The following is a 17,618-nucleotide window of genomic DNA, read 5'->3' as shown; positions in this document are numbered from 1 at the left end:
CTTAACCCAAACAAAGTTGGGGAAACATCTTTCTTCAAGGAAAAAAAAATCTTTCTGCTATAATTCCACTAGAACTCATCTTCAAAAAAAAAAAAAGATTAACTGCTAAAGTTGATGCGTGTGAATAGATACAGTTGTTTTTCTCTTAATTAAATACATAATTACATATCACAAGTCATGATAAATACAATAGTGTTAGACAAAAACCCATTTCTGTATGGGTTATTTATATCCAGAAGAACTGCCATTTTTTTAGATTTCATCATAAACCAAAGTTGGATAAACACATCCTGGGAAATCCCCAGGCTCAACTAATCTAATATGCCAGAAACAGAAATTTATGCCTTGAAGTTTCTCCACAGCGATACTTTGGACACTGCTAAACATTTTACCTTGGGAAAAACAAAACCTGCCTTCGGAGGATTCCCATCAACCAGGGAATTGTCATATATTTCTTTACATTCTTGCACAACCTGTTCAATGAAAAAGAAATGCATGTCAATTAAGTAAACTAACCATGCCACCAACAAATATCTTGCCACTGGATACACCATAGTTTCAAGATAGATTTTTGTATCCGGATTAACATATAAAAAGAAGATGAGTACCTCTTTTGCATCCTTCCGAGGTATGCCTTCTCGTAGACCCACAATTTTTTCGACAACTTCAGGCTGCAATATCAGGCAGGTTAAGATACTATTAACCAAACATAGATTGAGCAGATAATCCAGACCAATATTTCCAGCAGGTTTCAGAAAAAGATAATAATACTTGTATACACCTTAAAGTATCATCAGGTATAGACTATACTGTCTGTGTGTGTGGGGTACCAGATGAGCGGGCTTATCTGCGCTATAATGGGTTTGAACTTATGGGCACTGTTTGGCATAGTACTTATGTGGAGTTTTAAGTAAAGAGATGGGTACATTTTAAACCAACTCATCTCCTCCAGCTATTAAATAACTTCATCAGAACCTTTTCTTAGTAACTTCTTTTTTGCAAAAAAGTATTGGCTTTAGATTCTGCAATGGTTTTCTCTGCTGGTGCTTGGTTCTAATCTTCCCCTTTTCTTTTCCAATCATATTTTTTACTTATCTTTTTTGCTTTTAATAATTTTAATTACAAAATTTGTGTTATCATTTATAAACATTGTATTAAATAACTATTTTTAGTACATTTTTTTATTAATTTATTAGTTACCACTTCCATCCAAAATGATATGATCCTTTGACTTTTTACACGCGACACCGGTATATAACATTTTTTCATAATTTTTGTTTTGCATAAAAATTTAAAGTTTATATTTATATATGAAGAAAAATATTGAAAGAAAATTATGTGGAAGTACCTTTTCCAAGTACATTGAATTTAGCATAAATAGTAAAAGGGTCAAATAAGGTAGAAAGACTGTATAATTTACCAAACACTTCTACTTATAAGTAAAATCATCCAAACACCTAAATCACTAATAAGTTATATGACACTAATTCATTTTAAGTAAAAAAATGCCTTTATTTAAGATTACCCAAACGGGCCCATAGTGTGTGTGCATACTGTAGTGAGCAGATGTATTTACTTAAATTTGACCATGGGCCCATAGTGTGTGTTCATACTGTAGTGAGCAGATGTGTTTACTTAAATTTGACCGCTATAGATAGAGATCTTATAATAACATGGCTAGAAAGCTTACAGGACAATCAGGTTGATGTTCCAGAATATTTGTATAAACAAGAGTGAAAGAATCAGGACTCTCAGCTGAAGCAAGATCCCTTAAGTCGCTCATTATCCGTAGTCTGTTTTCAACTTTCTGTGAAGTCCAAAAAAAGTATATGAGATAGTCACAGAGTGGTTGGCATAAACGCATAATAAGAATATCATAATGAGGAATAAAGCACGAGACCGACCATCTATCAAGTTAAAAGACAAAGTTAACAATACACACAGCACAGTGAATGAACTTACAGATATGCTTATGTATTCCCTAAAGAAATCCATGATAACCTCCTCGTCTAGCCTCATCCGTTCAATGGTTTCCTCTTTGATGTAATTTTTCTACAGGGCATGTGTATTTGTGGCATTTAATAAATATCAATGCAAAGACAATATGCCATATTTCAAAAAGCTTCTTTTAGAAACCTGAGTAAGTAGATGGTCCACATAAATGACCACAGTTTCCTCCAGGCATGATTCCACAAACCTTCTAAATGACCTTTCTTCAATATACCTATATTAACACAAAATATGAAATGACAAATAATTTTTTTTAAATAAATGAACATTCATATAGACTGAAAGCATAAAAGTGTTTACAGACAGGAAGCTTACATCTTGATATCTCCAAAGTAATCAGTAAATGTTGCAAGTAGGTATTCAGTAACCTGTCCTTCAGACCATTCTGTCAACAGTAACCACCCAAAGTTCAACCAATTCATTCTTTAAAGGAAAGAGAATAATATATGGTAAACACATAAATTAGATTTTATAATGATTTTAAAATTCTTTCTACATGCTCAACTTGAATAAGCCTAAACCACAAAAAAAAATCAAAATGTTTAGTCTTAGGTAACTTACAGGACAAAGAAGTGAGATTAAAATAGGCAATTTCAATAAACAAAGTCTATGTATCAAGTTCTACATTGCATAATTACCAAAGTTTAGACAGTCATGTGAAGATACCAATTTCTTGTTAAGTATTTCAGCTAACTCCAAGTAAACCAGTTAGTCCACTGGTTTACAAATTAGTGCTCATTGTTCAATTATTTAAAAATCGAGAAAAAAAACGAGCAAAAGTCTTTGAACTTTTTAGATATGGTTCATACAACCGTTCCATGAGCTGCCAAGTTTCTCCATTAGGGCAAAATTAGATTCCAGTTCAGGGTACTTAATATCCAACAAAGCTATATGTGCACACAAAAATAGAATTACGATTTAATATTACCTCTAAGATACAGCTTCACGAGCAACTCCTGCACTCCTGGGTCTTCAAATATTACAGTGACTGTTTGATGCACAGCTTCCTACGACCCCATAAGAACTAGTTATGATGGTGATGAATATATGATCCATGTTTCTTAATGCATGTGTACGGAGGTCAAAGTATTTTAAAACGACGTACACAATAAGAAATATGACATTAGGGAGATATAAAAAAATATTATGTTGCACTCCATGCTAGACAATAGTTTCACTTAGGCAGGGACATCTTCAGTAACCACTATATAGAAAATTAGTGTGCCTTCATACTACTCTCTCATTCCCACATAACAAAAACATAAGCTCTATTCTAATTAACCCAAAAATTTGGCTAGGTTTCTTCTCTATACTTTATCACCTTAATATACCCCTATATAATGGGAATTAATTGTCAATTCTTATACCTGATTTACATTTACTAGAACACAAAAAATGCTATATTCAATACTATCTCTTTTGCATTGGTCATACATATCATTACTTGTAAAACAGAAATTCACGTGGCCAAGTTGAACAAGGGTAATCCTACCAGGTAGAAACAAGTGATAATTATTTTTCTGATGAACACATTATAAATTTGTACACGGTTAAGTAGCATGTTTACCTCTTTGTGTAAACTAAATAAATGTAAACTAAATAAATGTAGACATTATAGGTCTGCCTAAACATGTGTCATCGTTTTTGGCATATGTATTGAAAAATGAATGTATAGTCCACCCAAAAGTACTTCAGAAGGGGTCCCTAAAGTTTTAAACTCAATTAAGACCATTTACTGTGTCTAATTATGATTAGTTTAAATAGTGAAGCTACAATTTCTTTTAAGAAATTAACATAAGAAAACCACAAATAAAAATAACAAAAGAAAAAGAAAAAAGAAAGTACTACGTTATGCAAACAACGTACTCTCGCAAGCCATTGTTAGGCCCTTGAGTCAAATATATTTAGTGCTCTTGATTAAAGGAAATGAAGAAAATGTTGAATTTACATTTCCGGACGATTTGGTGGAGTTAATTGTGAATTGTGTCAGTTCCAAATCTAAAAGAGAGGATTTGTTGGGACAGATAATATTTAGTATAGTATAAATAGGAAAAGGTTTGCGTGTTGGGTTAGGCATGAATTAGATATCAATGTCTGTGTTAAGAGTGGGGTGATCTCTCGAATATCATCTACTTATCAACGTGTGTGTGGAGAGAGGGTGATCTCTCAAATATCACCTAATATGTTATATGTGTGCATGAGTTTATCAATAAAAATATCATTACTTAATCTGATTACATAATCTCGTGGCAGCCTATATACATATATTCTTACATATATACATATATTATATAAATAAAAGGTCGCTACAGCCACCACTTAATATCACTTGACTAATACCCTAAAAGAACTTCCACATAAAAGTATTACTAGGCAAATAATTAATATAAGCAAATTAAGAAACTTCAAAGAAAGTATAGGATACAAGTTATTAGTCAAAAAGCCTGATAACAAGATCCCTTACATATTAAAAGTTCAGACCAGCAAAAAAAAGGCCAAACTCTACACTCAACCTATATATCGGGACTCTTATTCACCTAAAATATGTACACATGCTTATTTTAAACTATTTCTGAGCCAAAGAACAATAATAAATTCAGTTTTCTAGAGACTTCAAACAATAAGGTGAATTTACTGTGTACCTTTGCAACCTCCAGAAAACCTTTGCATGTGTCTTCAAAATTGACCTGAAAAGAAACATACAAACACATTTGACTACAAATGTTATACTCCCTCCGACCCTCTCAATTCTTTACATTTGAGAGCGATGGTTCGGCACTCATTTTAAGACTCAGATATAGTATAGTTTCATAAATTATTTTTTTAACAAAAAATATTCTGAATAAAAATTCAATGTTTAAATTTTTATTGAGAAAAAAAATAAAAAAAATAAGTTATGGAACTATATTTTATATACGCCTTAAGATGCATGCCGAGCAGTGAAAAAGAAATGTAAGGGAGGTAGAAGCTATTAGTAAATAGAGGGTAAAAGTAAACAAAAAAGACTATAAAACTATAAAGTTTAGAGTTTAGAGTATGCAGTTCAAACTAGAAATGGAGAGGATAGTGATAAGTGATGAGCTCATAATAAAAACAGACTATTATATGATATCAAATTCAAAATGTTCTAATTACTCTTTTATCTTTCCAGATAGATGATTAGCACTTACACATAACACAATGATTAAGTTAAACCATGAAGCCAAGAGTTACCATTCGTTAATAATAATAAAAAGTTTAGGAAATTCAGATTAAAAGAGCAATATTTGTAAACATGCTTTAGTTGTCTCTCTTTTTTAATAAATTGTACTCTACTCCTGCGCACAAAGAAGAGGTTTGCAGATGCAATGAACTCTCCTTGGAGTCTATTCTGATCTCAGTCCTTTAAAGTCTCAAAACTATATTTTTCATATAGTAGTTCTTTTAAGAGTTAATTGCATTTTGCAACCCCTACCTTTCATTAAATAACAAAACTATATACTTTTGAATATGCATCCCTTTAACCATTTTGTTAAAAATATTTATATTGTGGAGGGTAAAATTGAAATTCAGCAAAATATTTAAATAATGATTTTAATTTTTTTTAAATTAAAATAAAATTTAGAATTTCAAATTATAAAAATAATATTAATGTCAATTATTTTATTACTCAATATAATTTTTAAAATTTTAAAATATAGATATATTTAGAAACTTTATGATTATATATATAAACATATAATTTTATTAATAAATATATTTTAAGTATTTAGCATTACGATTAATTTAGAGTATTACTAATAAAAAACAGCTATAATTTTTTTCATGTAAAAAATGCATTAAAATAAATATTTTAATTAATTTGATATTTTAGTTATTAATATTAACATCTCAATTTCAATTTTATAACCGCAAGGGATGCATGTTGTAGTTGATATTGAAAGTTAAGGGTTGCAAACTGTATTTTGCAAAGTAGGTATACTGTTTTGATTTTAAATGAAAGGTGGGGATTGCAAAGTGCAATTAACTCTTTTAATATGTTGATTCATTCCATAAAATCATAATAATGGAGGACCATCTTTCCAACAACTACCTTCTAGTTCAAGATATGAAACTGGCATGGATATATATAATATGTTTATGAGTTAATGTTTTTGGATGTGTCAGGCTGGCAGTCCCAAACCTAGTCCCAGAAAGCTTAAAAGCAATTAGGGAAGGCAGCAGAAATAATAAATTTCTCTGGGTGTATAATGACACGGGGACAAGCATACAAACAACACAACTAAAATCTGTTTTGAACGATAACAGACAAGCACCTACCAGAAATTTATAGTTACCCCTCCATCAGGGACCTAACCTAAGTTGACAAAACCCTGGTAAATTCCGGACAGAAATGCCTATAGGTAGTTTAACAGAATTTGAGAAAAATTATAAACATACAAAGAAGGATATGTATAAGCAGTATAAAGGTTATCAATCCATCTAAAAAGTGACATCAGTCACCACAGGTAATGAGCAAATAAGGAACAATGAGGATTTGAGGATTGATAAGAACAAGTAAACAATTACTACAGTCTCAAGTTGAGATGTACCTGCTCAGCATAGTTCTGAGGAAGAGCTTCAATAGTGCTAGAACTTAGTTCCATTGCAAGATCATAGCACCTTAGATTGTTGTTGATCTGTATTAATAAAATTATGTTAGCAAAAGAAAATTTCACGAAATCAAAATGATATTTTCATCTCCATAAAAAAGAATTTCGTTTTAAATCACTAGCTTTTGTTCCACAATTTCAGTCCAGCTTCAAATGATAGTAATACAAAATCCACAAGCCTGATATAATCAATTCATTTTCATGCCATAAGGTATCACTAAATACTCCTAAAACATGCATATTATATGATCACTAATATGCAAAAATATGGGAAGTGACCCTCATTTTATACAATGGAGGTATAATAATATTTAATATCAAGTCAACTAACCATAGCACATAGAGGCTCTAAACCGATTTCTGAAGCAGGTTCCTCCAGCCTCTTCCTTTCAGCTGCTTGAAAATCAATCATCACCTGTAAATCAAAAGAACCCACCAAATCGATAAACATGCATATTAGTCACCAAGTCAACACCATGGCTAGAATTATAATTGATGCTTAACAGTTCTAAACAATTACAAAAAAATATGAACGCGTAAAATAGAACTGGATTATTGTTGTGACCTAACGAGATGAGACATTAGCGGTAGCAGGCAGTGTACATGATATACAATCGTCTACACAATACATGAATAAATTTATGGAGTCAGGTGTAGAAAATCAGGATCTCAAAGAGACAAAGATGTCCACCCCACACTGTTATTTACATTTTCCAATATTGTGGAGTGATATTGAAACAATGAATGTATGTGCATTACACTGATGTAGTATAAATTCACTTTTCTTGCTTGCCTATAGCATGATTGGAACACAAAAATAATGCAACACGAACAGGATGGACCACAGGTGCAAAGGTCAATGATTGGCAGTGTTTAAAATCAAATAACTGTATGTAAGACAAGGTTATAGGTTTCACTTCTCGAGAGTTAATACCGCTTATAACAGCAAGGTAAACCTTCGTGTTTATTGATTTTCAGAGACTGTAAATTTACAGATAAATGAAAACGAGAAAGAACAGAACCCAAGTACATGCGATTCGTGGATAGACAAACTAGAGATAAAGAGAGAGTGAGATAATCTCTATCACAGTTTGATTGAGAAAATGGAAAATAAACACTAATACACGTCTGTCATGAACAGTAAAAAAATAGGCGGTCTAACTTGTTCCTTTATAAAACAGTGAGCAGTCAAAGCTGAACTTGCCTGGATAATAGCCAGAGCAATCCTGTACAACATGAGATCAGTGCTATTTTCCCGAACAATTTGTACTTGCTCTCCCAGAATTCTGAATAAATCAACAGCAGCTGGGGTATATAATTTCCCATCATCCGTCTTCTTTGGCGGCTGTACCCTATCATTCTCCAGTATATTCAAATACCATTTCTGCAACCAAATGAGATCTAAATTAGTAACATCGAGAACTAGATGGGATCTGAGTTTTTATGTCAACAACTATGAAAAGGATATGGGGTTCTTGCCCTAGGGGCTAGCGGTAATGCCCCCAACCCCATTATGAGAGGTTGAGGGTCGATGTTTAGTAAATTATGAAGAACAATCTGAAACTATGTCCTTACCCTTGTTGTAGCTTGCATTCTTTCAACATAAGCATTCATGAGGGGATCCATCGCGCCACTTTCAGAACAAACTTGCGCTAATGATTCATCAACACCTAGACCAATAAGATTTTCTTGGTACTCAACAACCCAACCAGTTACCTGATGCAAGTACAATAATAGAAATTATAATTAATATTAAACAAGAAAGAATTACATTAACAATATACACAGCATAAGTAATAAAGTCTACAATAGAAACTGAGAATCGCAAGAAAGTGAGAGACAGATCTAGGGAACATATGTATTTGATTTGCTTCAGATTTGTCATTTACCTTGTTTTCTTTTATAGATGATCGTGTGCCAACCTTTTACAAATGCTATGAAGGTACCAAACATACAAAAACGGGAGTTGGGACCTTCAACACTTAGCCGACAAGAATCATATTTCACATAAATCTAGCTCCTTTATATACATTTTCAAACCTATTTGTATACTCTAGTTTGAGACTGGTGTTGCTAGAAAATTTTGGAGAACTGGATTCCAGCTAAAACATAATTCTTCTTGAAAAAGACACTAGGCACCTTGTCCTATAAACTACTTAAAAACTATAAAATTTTACAGACAATTAATTTACATTGGCACTCATGTCTATGAATGCACTTATAATGTATTCTAATATAGGACTTTAAATATACCAATCTGTTCAGATGGTTTTGAAAATGATTTGTGTTCTTTATTTACTAATTTTCGGGTCTTTTTAAGGATATTTAATCTTTTTTAGTTATTGTTACTGAGAATTTTTTTTCTCTTGCTATAGGATTGCTATCTATGCAAATTCTAATCTTGTCCCATTCTTGGATGCAGTCACTGTAGTGGTTATTATACGGTTTGATCACCTTGAAATTTTTGCGGTTTGTCCACCAACATCTATCTTTTTAATGTTTCCTCCTATTAATTCCATGTCCTGCATCATTCTTTAGTTAAACGATTGTTAAGACTGATTTACATACTAAATTGTTAAATGTACAGTAAAAGAATTTTTAAAGCTGTTAATAATATTTAAATTATAATATTTTGTATAAAATCATATAGTCCGAAATTTAAATTTAAATGTGCAGTAATGCATCAAGGCATTACAGACATTTAGCCTAGAGACAGAGTATCATCCATTATAATAATTTTTATGCATAGGAGAGCTGGAGAGGGGGGAGGGAGAGGGAGGGTGGAGGCGAGGGAGCAAGAGCGAGAGGGGGGGGGGAGAGAGCGGGGATGGGAATAATATTGTATGTTTGCTACATCTAGCATTTCATATATTCATACCACCTGGGTAAAGTAACTATGACCAAGTCTGGCCCCATTTTAACTCTTTTAGCTCATTATGCAATTTTCAAGCCACAATGTCAAATCTATAACGTGAACTCCAAGCCTCTTGCCTGGGCAACTAAGCTAATGATTATACATGGAGTCGTGGATATATATTCCCCTAATTTTAACCGAAGTGTAAAGCCACAAGCTAGCATCTCTATGAATCAAAATTCAAAATTCTAGTGATAAGGAACAAAAAAGAATTTAATACCTTCAAGATCTCAATATTTGTCAGTTCATTAGCTCTGTCACTGAGCAGTCTCAACCACTGTATAAATCTCTCAGTATACAGATTTACCATGAGCTGAAATATTTCATATCTGAATTTTGCATGAAGAATCCATGTCAGTAATCAGATTTGCAACTCACAGATAAATAAAAACAAAGATCAACGAAGGACGGCTCTACGGATAAGGCTTTGTTAGTGTATGCCAAGTTCCTAAGACTTCAAAATTAACTTATTTTCATTTTTTAACTAGTACATAATGTTTAATAGTTGTCTTATCAGAATACCAACTGTTTTAAAATTATTATGACAGCATATTAATTTCATTTACGATTATCTTAAAAAAGGCTCAACATCATATAAATCTTGCAGATATATAACTTAAGTGATGAACTGAATCTGACATAGATATCCCATCAACAAGAACTTAAACCAGTTAGCTACAGACTGCTAAAAGATATTCAAAAAGGAAATGATCAACGAGGACTTGAACCAGTTAGCTTGGATTATTTAGTAAAGAAAACGAAGTTTACAGGACAGAAGCACAAATCAAACCTTGGAGGAAAACATGGAGCCACATAATCATATATAACTCCAAGCTCTTCGCCAATCTGAAATTAGGTGGAAATAGAGATGAAATTAGGTGGAAATAAAGATGAATATGACAGGCAGAAAGTTGTACTAAGACGAAAATTGACATCATGGAGCACATAATGCAGTCCACACGCACTGAATTTACTCTCGTGTAATTTTAAGCAACAATTAGATAATTTTTCACCAGCCTACAAATGTTTCATAACACTTTTTATTTGAAATTTGATTTAACCCTGTCCTGTTGAACTTTAAAATCTAATGTATTAAATGTGATGTTTAATATAGTGAAAATGAATTTAGCAAGACAACTTTTAGTCACTTGTTCATTTAATTCTAACTAGCCTTTTATTTATTCTACAAACTTTTTAGTAAATATTGACTACTAATGTGCATCAGAAAATTTAATAACAAGGTGCTAAATTAATTTGCATACCGATCGAGCCTCCTCTATAGCTTCTTTAAGATCTTCGGACCCAAGCTGATACAAACTTTGAAGTTAGCAGATGATTCTAGTTTAAGCTGTAACAATTCTTATATAAGTTAAAAATCTGATGGTGAAACAGTAAAAAAGCCTACCTCAGTTAAAAGTGTGTTAAACCGTGCTTCAACAGACATTCGTATGTGCTCATAACATTTATCCTTGTAGCCCTTTCCCTGAACCTTCACCTTGGTCTGACTAGAATTTTTCAAAGGTACAGTGGTAGTAGTTCTGTAGTTAGAAGGACAAACTATCATTAATATCTAGAACATTTAAATTCAATTCAAAAAAAGGACAGAATGGCATATACATACGATAGGGGATAGTTCAATCAAGGTAATAATCTGTAAGAGTTATATGTATATGGCGGAGGTTATGTACTTGGGAGTTCTACGAGGATTAGCAACTGATGCCATTGCACCACCTCCTACAGCTTCGGCTGCTTCCTCAGCAAGCTGTTGATCGAGGATTTCCTGCATTTCAACCACCCTGTAATAGAAAAGTGAGGACAACAACTGTTACAACAGTGTTCAGCCATGCAAGGCATCTCAAGGTACACATGTTTCTTCTCAAGGTTTGACAATACATTTTTATTATTAGGTATACAGTGTTTCTGACTCTTTTGAGTGAGTGTAATGCACAAGGTAACTTCTTGATTCTCAAAGAGTGTCTTCAATTTATATAATTGACAAATTTGAATAACTACTACCAATTAACAAAAAGCCGCACATACCTCAGGGCACGAACAAGTGTCTGTGGACTGCAAAAAAAAATATTCATAAGAAAAAAGAGGTGTCAGGTGCATCTATACCGAGTATTATTAAAAAAATGGTTAAGATCAACTAAACACCTTTAGTCAGTCCACATAAGAAGGAACAAATATGTCTCCTTAAACCGAAAATCAATCATTAATCTACTGCTTATTGATCTATTTATATATCATGCATTTAATTTGCAAACTTAGTATTATGATGACTTCTACAGTAACTAAACCAGGTAACTTTTAAGAAGTCTGACACCATCAAATGGAACATTAAAACACTCTCCAATTTGATCCAAATGCTTTCTTTTAAATTGTCTCTAAAATAGACAACATCATAAAATCTCGATATGTATTTAGGTGATAAAGAAAACTACTCTAGGATACCCTTCCTCACAATTAATCAAATTCATAAACATGATGGGAATTTGCCAACAAAATTTCAGTTTAAACATAATATGGGATATATGATGATAAATCATGTATTTAAGTGGGTGACCAATATTATAACAGGTTGTAATAACTGAGATACTTAATAATTTTAAGCATGTTATTTTTATTGAACCAAGGAACAGCTTTCACCTGAAGTTCTTGCTACACTTTGCCCAATCTAATAAAGCAGAGACTGTGCATACTATTTAGATCTTCAAACATGTCCGGAATTATTATAATTTTGCTAGTTGTCTCAAAATCTATTTATTTTGGCATTCCTAGACAGTTGAATCTTGTCTCTTTTTATTTTACATTGCTCTTTCTACGTGAGGCATATACTCTAAATTCATTCAGCTCTCTGGTATGCCCCTCAGCCATTGTAAATGGATTTCCTTCTATGATACACAAGAATTAACAAATTCAACAAAGTCTATAGCTAAAAAAGAAAATAAACCAAACTAACAATGTGATACCTTTCTTTAGCAAGTTTAAAGAAGTCGTATATATGTCCCCACAATTTCTTGTCAAATGTTTCCCAGGTGCGATCTACATCTTCAAAATACTCTCTGCAGATGAAGAAAATATAAAAATCACAATCAGAACACTGCAGGTATAAAATTGCAAGCATAAGATAAATTGCCACAATATCATCAATATAACAAATCTGTGACTATGAAAGTTTGCCATTATGGCAGTCATTCTATAAACTGAATTTATAGAGTTCAGTAGTTCACAGTTTTTGGGTTCCATATTAGAGAGGTTTTTGCATGGTATTAGAGACAATATAACACTTCGTAGTCTCGTCAGGACCAAGATACTCCAACAAAAAATCAGCATTAGAATCAAAAGTGTAATTTGTGCTTCGCGATGTATGGCTGATAGGTATTACTATTACAATCTTCAAAGTGCACAGTAGGCATCAAATAATAAAAAGAATTTTTCTATTTTACTATTCAGACTGCTAGGCGAATGAACGTATTCTGAACTTAATAAACAGTGAAGCAGAAGATAAATGCACAATTACAAGAAATCGTTATCAAGATCACAGAGGAACCAGCAGCTTCTAATGAACTTTACAATACATTTGAAGCAAGGGGCACTACAATATCCAGACCTTAGCTTTCCAACCTCTTCTTTGTGAGATGATGCTGCAGCCAATGCAAACCTCCGCTTTCCATCAAGAGCGGTAAGTCTCTGAGCCCAAACCAACATATTAATAAGGTATGAAACATTATGGCATAGCGTAGCACTTTAATTAGCCACCTAGAAAATAAAATGCAATATCATAGCTCTACCTCATAAGTACTGATTAGTTCTTTGTCATCACTCAATGAATCACGTGCCTCGGCAGCTTCAACAGATATTGACATCATTCCCTCCACGTCCTGCAAAAAGCAACACATTATTACTACTTTTGTGCTTGGACATTTATAATATGTTAAAAGTGGATAGAAAGATCATATTAGTAACAGATAAATTTAAAGTAGTCCAGTAGATACACAAATGAAAATAAAAGCGTTATCATGCCTAGAAAACCCTAGGCAGCAAAAATAATATAAATACATTGCTAAGTAAGCTTTTTAGTTTTCACTTTCCTCAGGCGGAAGAATATAGTCTACATCTCAACTACTCTGAAAATTCCATAGCAACTTTTTTATCGTTTCTCTAGTCAAACAATTAAATAGAATTCTAAATATAAAACGGTAACATCAGACCTTCAACGTTGTGTTCAAGTTATTCCGGGCGTTGCTGAGCAGCTTTATTTGATCATGATTTTCTATTAATGTTTGGCATTCCTGACAAAGACTGTTAAAAAACAAAGCTCTTTAATCAGCATCGAATAATACACACGCTCAGAGACACAAAGGAAACAATGTCATGACTAAGATTGCCAACTGTCGGTCTATTTAAAAGTCACAGTATCATAGTAATAAACGTCACTTCAAAATTCAAGTACATACTCCTCAATAGATACAAAATTCTCACGCAGCTGGTTTACTGTCTTTTGAGACGAAGCAAGTGATTCTAGACCTGCTTGTGCTTGTTCAACCTAAAACCTTACAAAAAAATACTATATTAATAAGAAAACTAAAATAAACAGGCATAACATAGAAAATTACACAGTAATAATGAATGCACGTAGTACACTAAGATACAACTACAATATTTGGAAATCGATATGTTTGAACGCGTACCTGTTCAGCAACCATTGTGCTCAGTTGTGCATCATTTGCCTAATACAGAATAACATAAATATTTCAGCATTTACATATCTAATAGCACATGCTGATAATTATACATGAACTATCCGTGATATCTATATATTCAAAACTTTAATTCCGTGATTCTACTGCAATGTTTCACCTTACACACCTCACAACTAATAAACATAAATCGAAACATATTGCAAACATAACCTAGTGAATCAACAAAACAAACAAGTGTTACCTGCTGACGAGTAATGTAATCAGCCTTAATCGACGCAATCGACTGTAAAAGCTCGGGAAGAGTCAACAGCTTCGCAACCTCGCGAACTGCTGCTTCTTTAGCTTCAATAGCTAGATCTTCAACCATCATCTTCACTTAAAGCTACAAACAATCACAAATTATACATACAAGAACTTCGTAAGCAATTTCTACTCACAATTCAACACAATTGCAGCAAATTAGGGCAAAAAATGACTGTTCCTAATGTTGATTATAATTATGTGTGTGTATATGTGTAAGTATATATTAGTGATGCAGAACACTGTTGAGTGTTTAGTTCATTTATTAAATGAAAAATGAAAAAATTGTGATGAATATTTGGACAATTAAGTGGTGAATTAGAGAATAAATAGAGTTACTTACAACCGATATGTGTAGAGAGATCTTAACGGAAGAGTCGCCAGAGATTTAGAGAAGCACCGCGTCAACACGGAGATGCAGCTTCAGACATGTATTTGTGCCCATTTTAACTCAAGGTACGGTCATTAATGTTTTTTACTAATTTTAGATAAATAAATAAATTTTATTTTTATTACGGATACGTACACTTAATTTTATTTTATTTTTGAATGGGTAAAATTATTAACAATCCGAATTTATTAAATTATATTTTATCTCTCATCATCTACAAAGTAAAAACAGTTAGCATAACTCTCTTTCGCCATTATTTAGATGGATGGTTAATTTTATTTTAGCTCTCATCTTATATAAAATAAGAGTACATCGCATAACTCTCATTCAACATTTTATTTTCAAAAAAGGTGATCGAACCTTCCCGTAGATATGGAAGAAAAATATTAAATTTCATATATAAAAGATATTGTTGATAAATATTAACTTTTAGAAATTGAATTATTGAAAGAGGACATATATGAAAATATATAAATTTTAAGTTCTGAGTTTTTCATATAATTTCCCGATAAAAAAAGTTATACATATAATTTAATAAATAAAATTTGTTTTTGACATACAATAAAAATATCTAAATTTTTAATCAAATAATGCATTGTACGATTTGACTGGTTTTTGATTTGTAGGATATCTGTACGCAAATTTCATGTTATTATCCGGAAAGTTAGTAACTAGACATTTGACGATCACCATTTGAGGAAAAAAACAATAAATGAATTGTTTTTTTGACATTTCCTTATTAAATGCATAAAATGAAATCTTGAAAGTTAAATTGAGTCAAATTGAACGGGTTTAACACCAAAATGTATTACTTATAATTTTAAAAAAATCTAGATCAGGTCGGGGCAAACAATTTTGAGACACATGCGAAAACTCAAAATCGAATCTTTGTTTATATCTATACATTATTTGACTTAAAAGATATTTTTCTAAATAAAATATAGAATCAAAAATTATTATAAATATAAATCTGCTGTGATAGTTTATTTTAGAAAAAATTAATTAGTAACAAAATCTACTAAAATATTTTCAACATCAACTTTACACTTTGCCATATATTTTCAAGGACATGTGTCACGCCACCCGTAATCTTAACCTAATACAATCGGTTCATGTTTCTCGCATTGTCGCACACTTTACGTAGAGCTGTAATTCGAGTTGAACCCGACTCGAACTCGTTTAAGTGAATTCGATTTAAGTCAATTAGTTAACCGTGCTGAGGCTGGGCATAGATTTTGGCTCATTGTATTAAACGATCTAACTTGACTAGTGAAAATAAATGAGCCGAATTTTGTTAGAGTTTTATACTCAATTAAGTTTAAAATTAAAGGAGCCGACTTGCCTAACTGGTTAAAACCGGCTCATTTAGTTGAACGAGTCTGCTCGACTCGACTCGTGTAATTAAAAAAATCGATTTCAGGCATATATTTAGATTCAATTAATTAAACGAGTAAGGTAAACTCGATTAAACTATACTCGGCTCGAAACTCGGCTCGTTCGACCCGAATTAGAGCCCTAATTTAATTTGTTTGTTCAACTATTCTTGCCATCCTACGCGCAAACCCCAAATACTCAAATACTCAGTTTCCTCACTTGTCGATAAGAAGCATTGTTCTAAAACTTGGGAGTACTCAGACGAGTACTCAGACTCGGAGGTATTTCCGATCCAGTTTTGGCGTACTTGGTCATAACTCGGTTTTTTTATTATGACTCGGGTCAAATTCGGGCAAAACTCAGATTACTCTGAAAAAACTCGTTTTTAGAAGAAAAAATTTGAAAAATAAGAATAATGTTCCAAAAAAAACTCGTAAGTGGGTACTAGTTTGTAACAAATAAATACATTTTTTAAGTATTTTTAATGTTAAAATGATTGTAAAAGGCTACCAAAAAATAAAATAATAATTAATTATATTACATATCATTTATAAAATATTATACGTTAAATTCATACTAAATAAAAGTTACCAGTCATTTAAAATTTCGAGTTTTATATCAAGTACTATTTCGAGATACTCGAATACATAATTAATTATCTTGTATATCAACTATTAATATAATACTTTAAGTTAAATAATTATTAAAATTAAAATTTAATATTTTATTATCCGAGTTTTTAACCGAGTACTCTTTTCGAGTACTCCGAGTACTCGTTACTCCATGCCTTCGCCGAGTCGAACCGAATACCGATTTTTAGAACACTAGTAAGAAGATATGAAATTGACAATATTTTTTCTTTGAAAATGGTTAGTAATCTTTCCAAAATTAATAGTAATAACTTGCAAAAGAAAAATTAATTAAAAAATACTTTATTTTATTCGGGGAAAAAATTTGGAAAAAAAATTGTGAAGATATTATTTTTATTCAACTTAAAATACGGGTAAGAAGTTAAAGAACTTATATTTTGGGACGGAGGTAGTAACTCGTAAGGAGGGGTTAATAACAATTATAAATGAAAGAGAAATAACACAAAAAAAAAGAAAACAAAGAAAATCAATTAAAGCGTGTAATTAATGGTAGGTCCGGTTTCACATGTATGCATTAAACAAATAACTGTTCCATACATATCATCTTTGTGAACATTAGTTTTTCAAATCATTATTTAAGGGAAAAATATAACTCTATATTTTGTAAATTGATACTCCCTCCATCTCATATTAGGTGTCTTG

The 17,618-nt window shown here is 32.0% G+C and overlaps 1 protein-coding gene across 2 annotated transcripts; it reads right to left on the bottom strand.

Moving 5' to 3' along the window:
• Positions 1 to 80: 80 nt before the first annotated feature.
• On the bottom strand, positions 81 to 15,018 carry LOC141683826 (exocyst complex component SEC6). Of its 2 annotated transcripts, XM_074488590.1 has the most exons (26): positions 14,905 to 15,018; positions 14,503 to 14,643; positions 14,250 to 14,288; positions 14,016 to 14,104; positions 13,770 to 13,860; positions 13,350 to 13,439; positions 13,169 to 13,248; positions 12,528 to 12,620; positions 11,596 to 11,622; positions 11,244 to 11,351; positions 10,961 to 11,093; positions 10,818 to 10,862; positions 10,346 to 10,401; positions 9,776 to 9,884; positions 8,217 to 8,357; positions 7,846 to 8,025; positions 6,973 to 7,056; positions 6,582 to 6,668; positions 4,653 to 4,697; positions 2,939 to 3,017; positions 2,326 to 2,395; positions 2,137 to 2,224; positions 1,963 to 2,052; positions 1,691 to 1,807; positions 609 to 671; positions 81 to 473 (listed from the first exon to the last, which is right to left on the bottom strand). In XM_074488590.1, exons 2-26 carry the CDS (start codon positions 14,629 to 14,631, stop codon positions 339 to 341), a joined length of 2,268 nt encoding a protein of 755 aa, XP_074344691.1. In that variant the 5' UTR covers positions 14,632 to 14,643; positions 14,905 to 15,018; the 3' UTR covers positions 81 to 338. The 2 variants fall into 2 exon arrangements, with proteins under 2 accessions (XP_074344691.1, XP_074344692.1); XM_074488591.1 differs by lacking the exon at positions 14,905 to 15,018 and having other exon boundaries at positions 14,016 to 14,111; positions 14,503 to 14,599.
• Positions 15,019 to 17,618: the final 2,600 nt, after the last annotated feature.

The sequence above is a fragment of the Apium graveolens genome, chromosome 9 (assembly GCF_009905375.1).
Source record: "Apium graveolens cultivar Ventura chromosome 9, ASM990537v1, whole genome shotgun sequence".
Classification (NCBI taxonomy): domain Eukaryota; kingdom Viridiplantae; phylum Streptophyta; class Magnoliopsida; order Apiales; family Apiaceae; genus Apium; species Apium graveolens.
The sequence above is the reverse complement of the archived record's forward strand: the minus strand, read 5'-3'. Positions and strand labels throughout refer to the sequence as shown.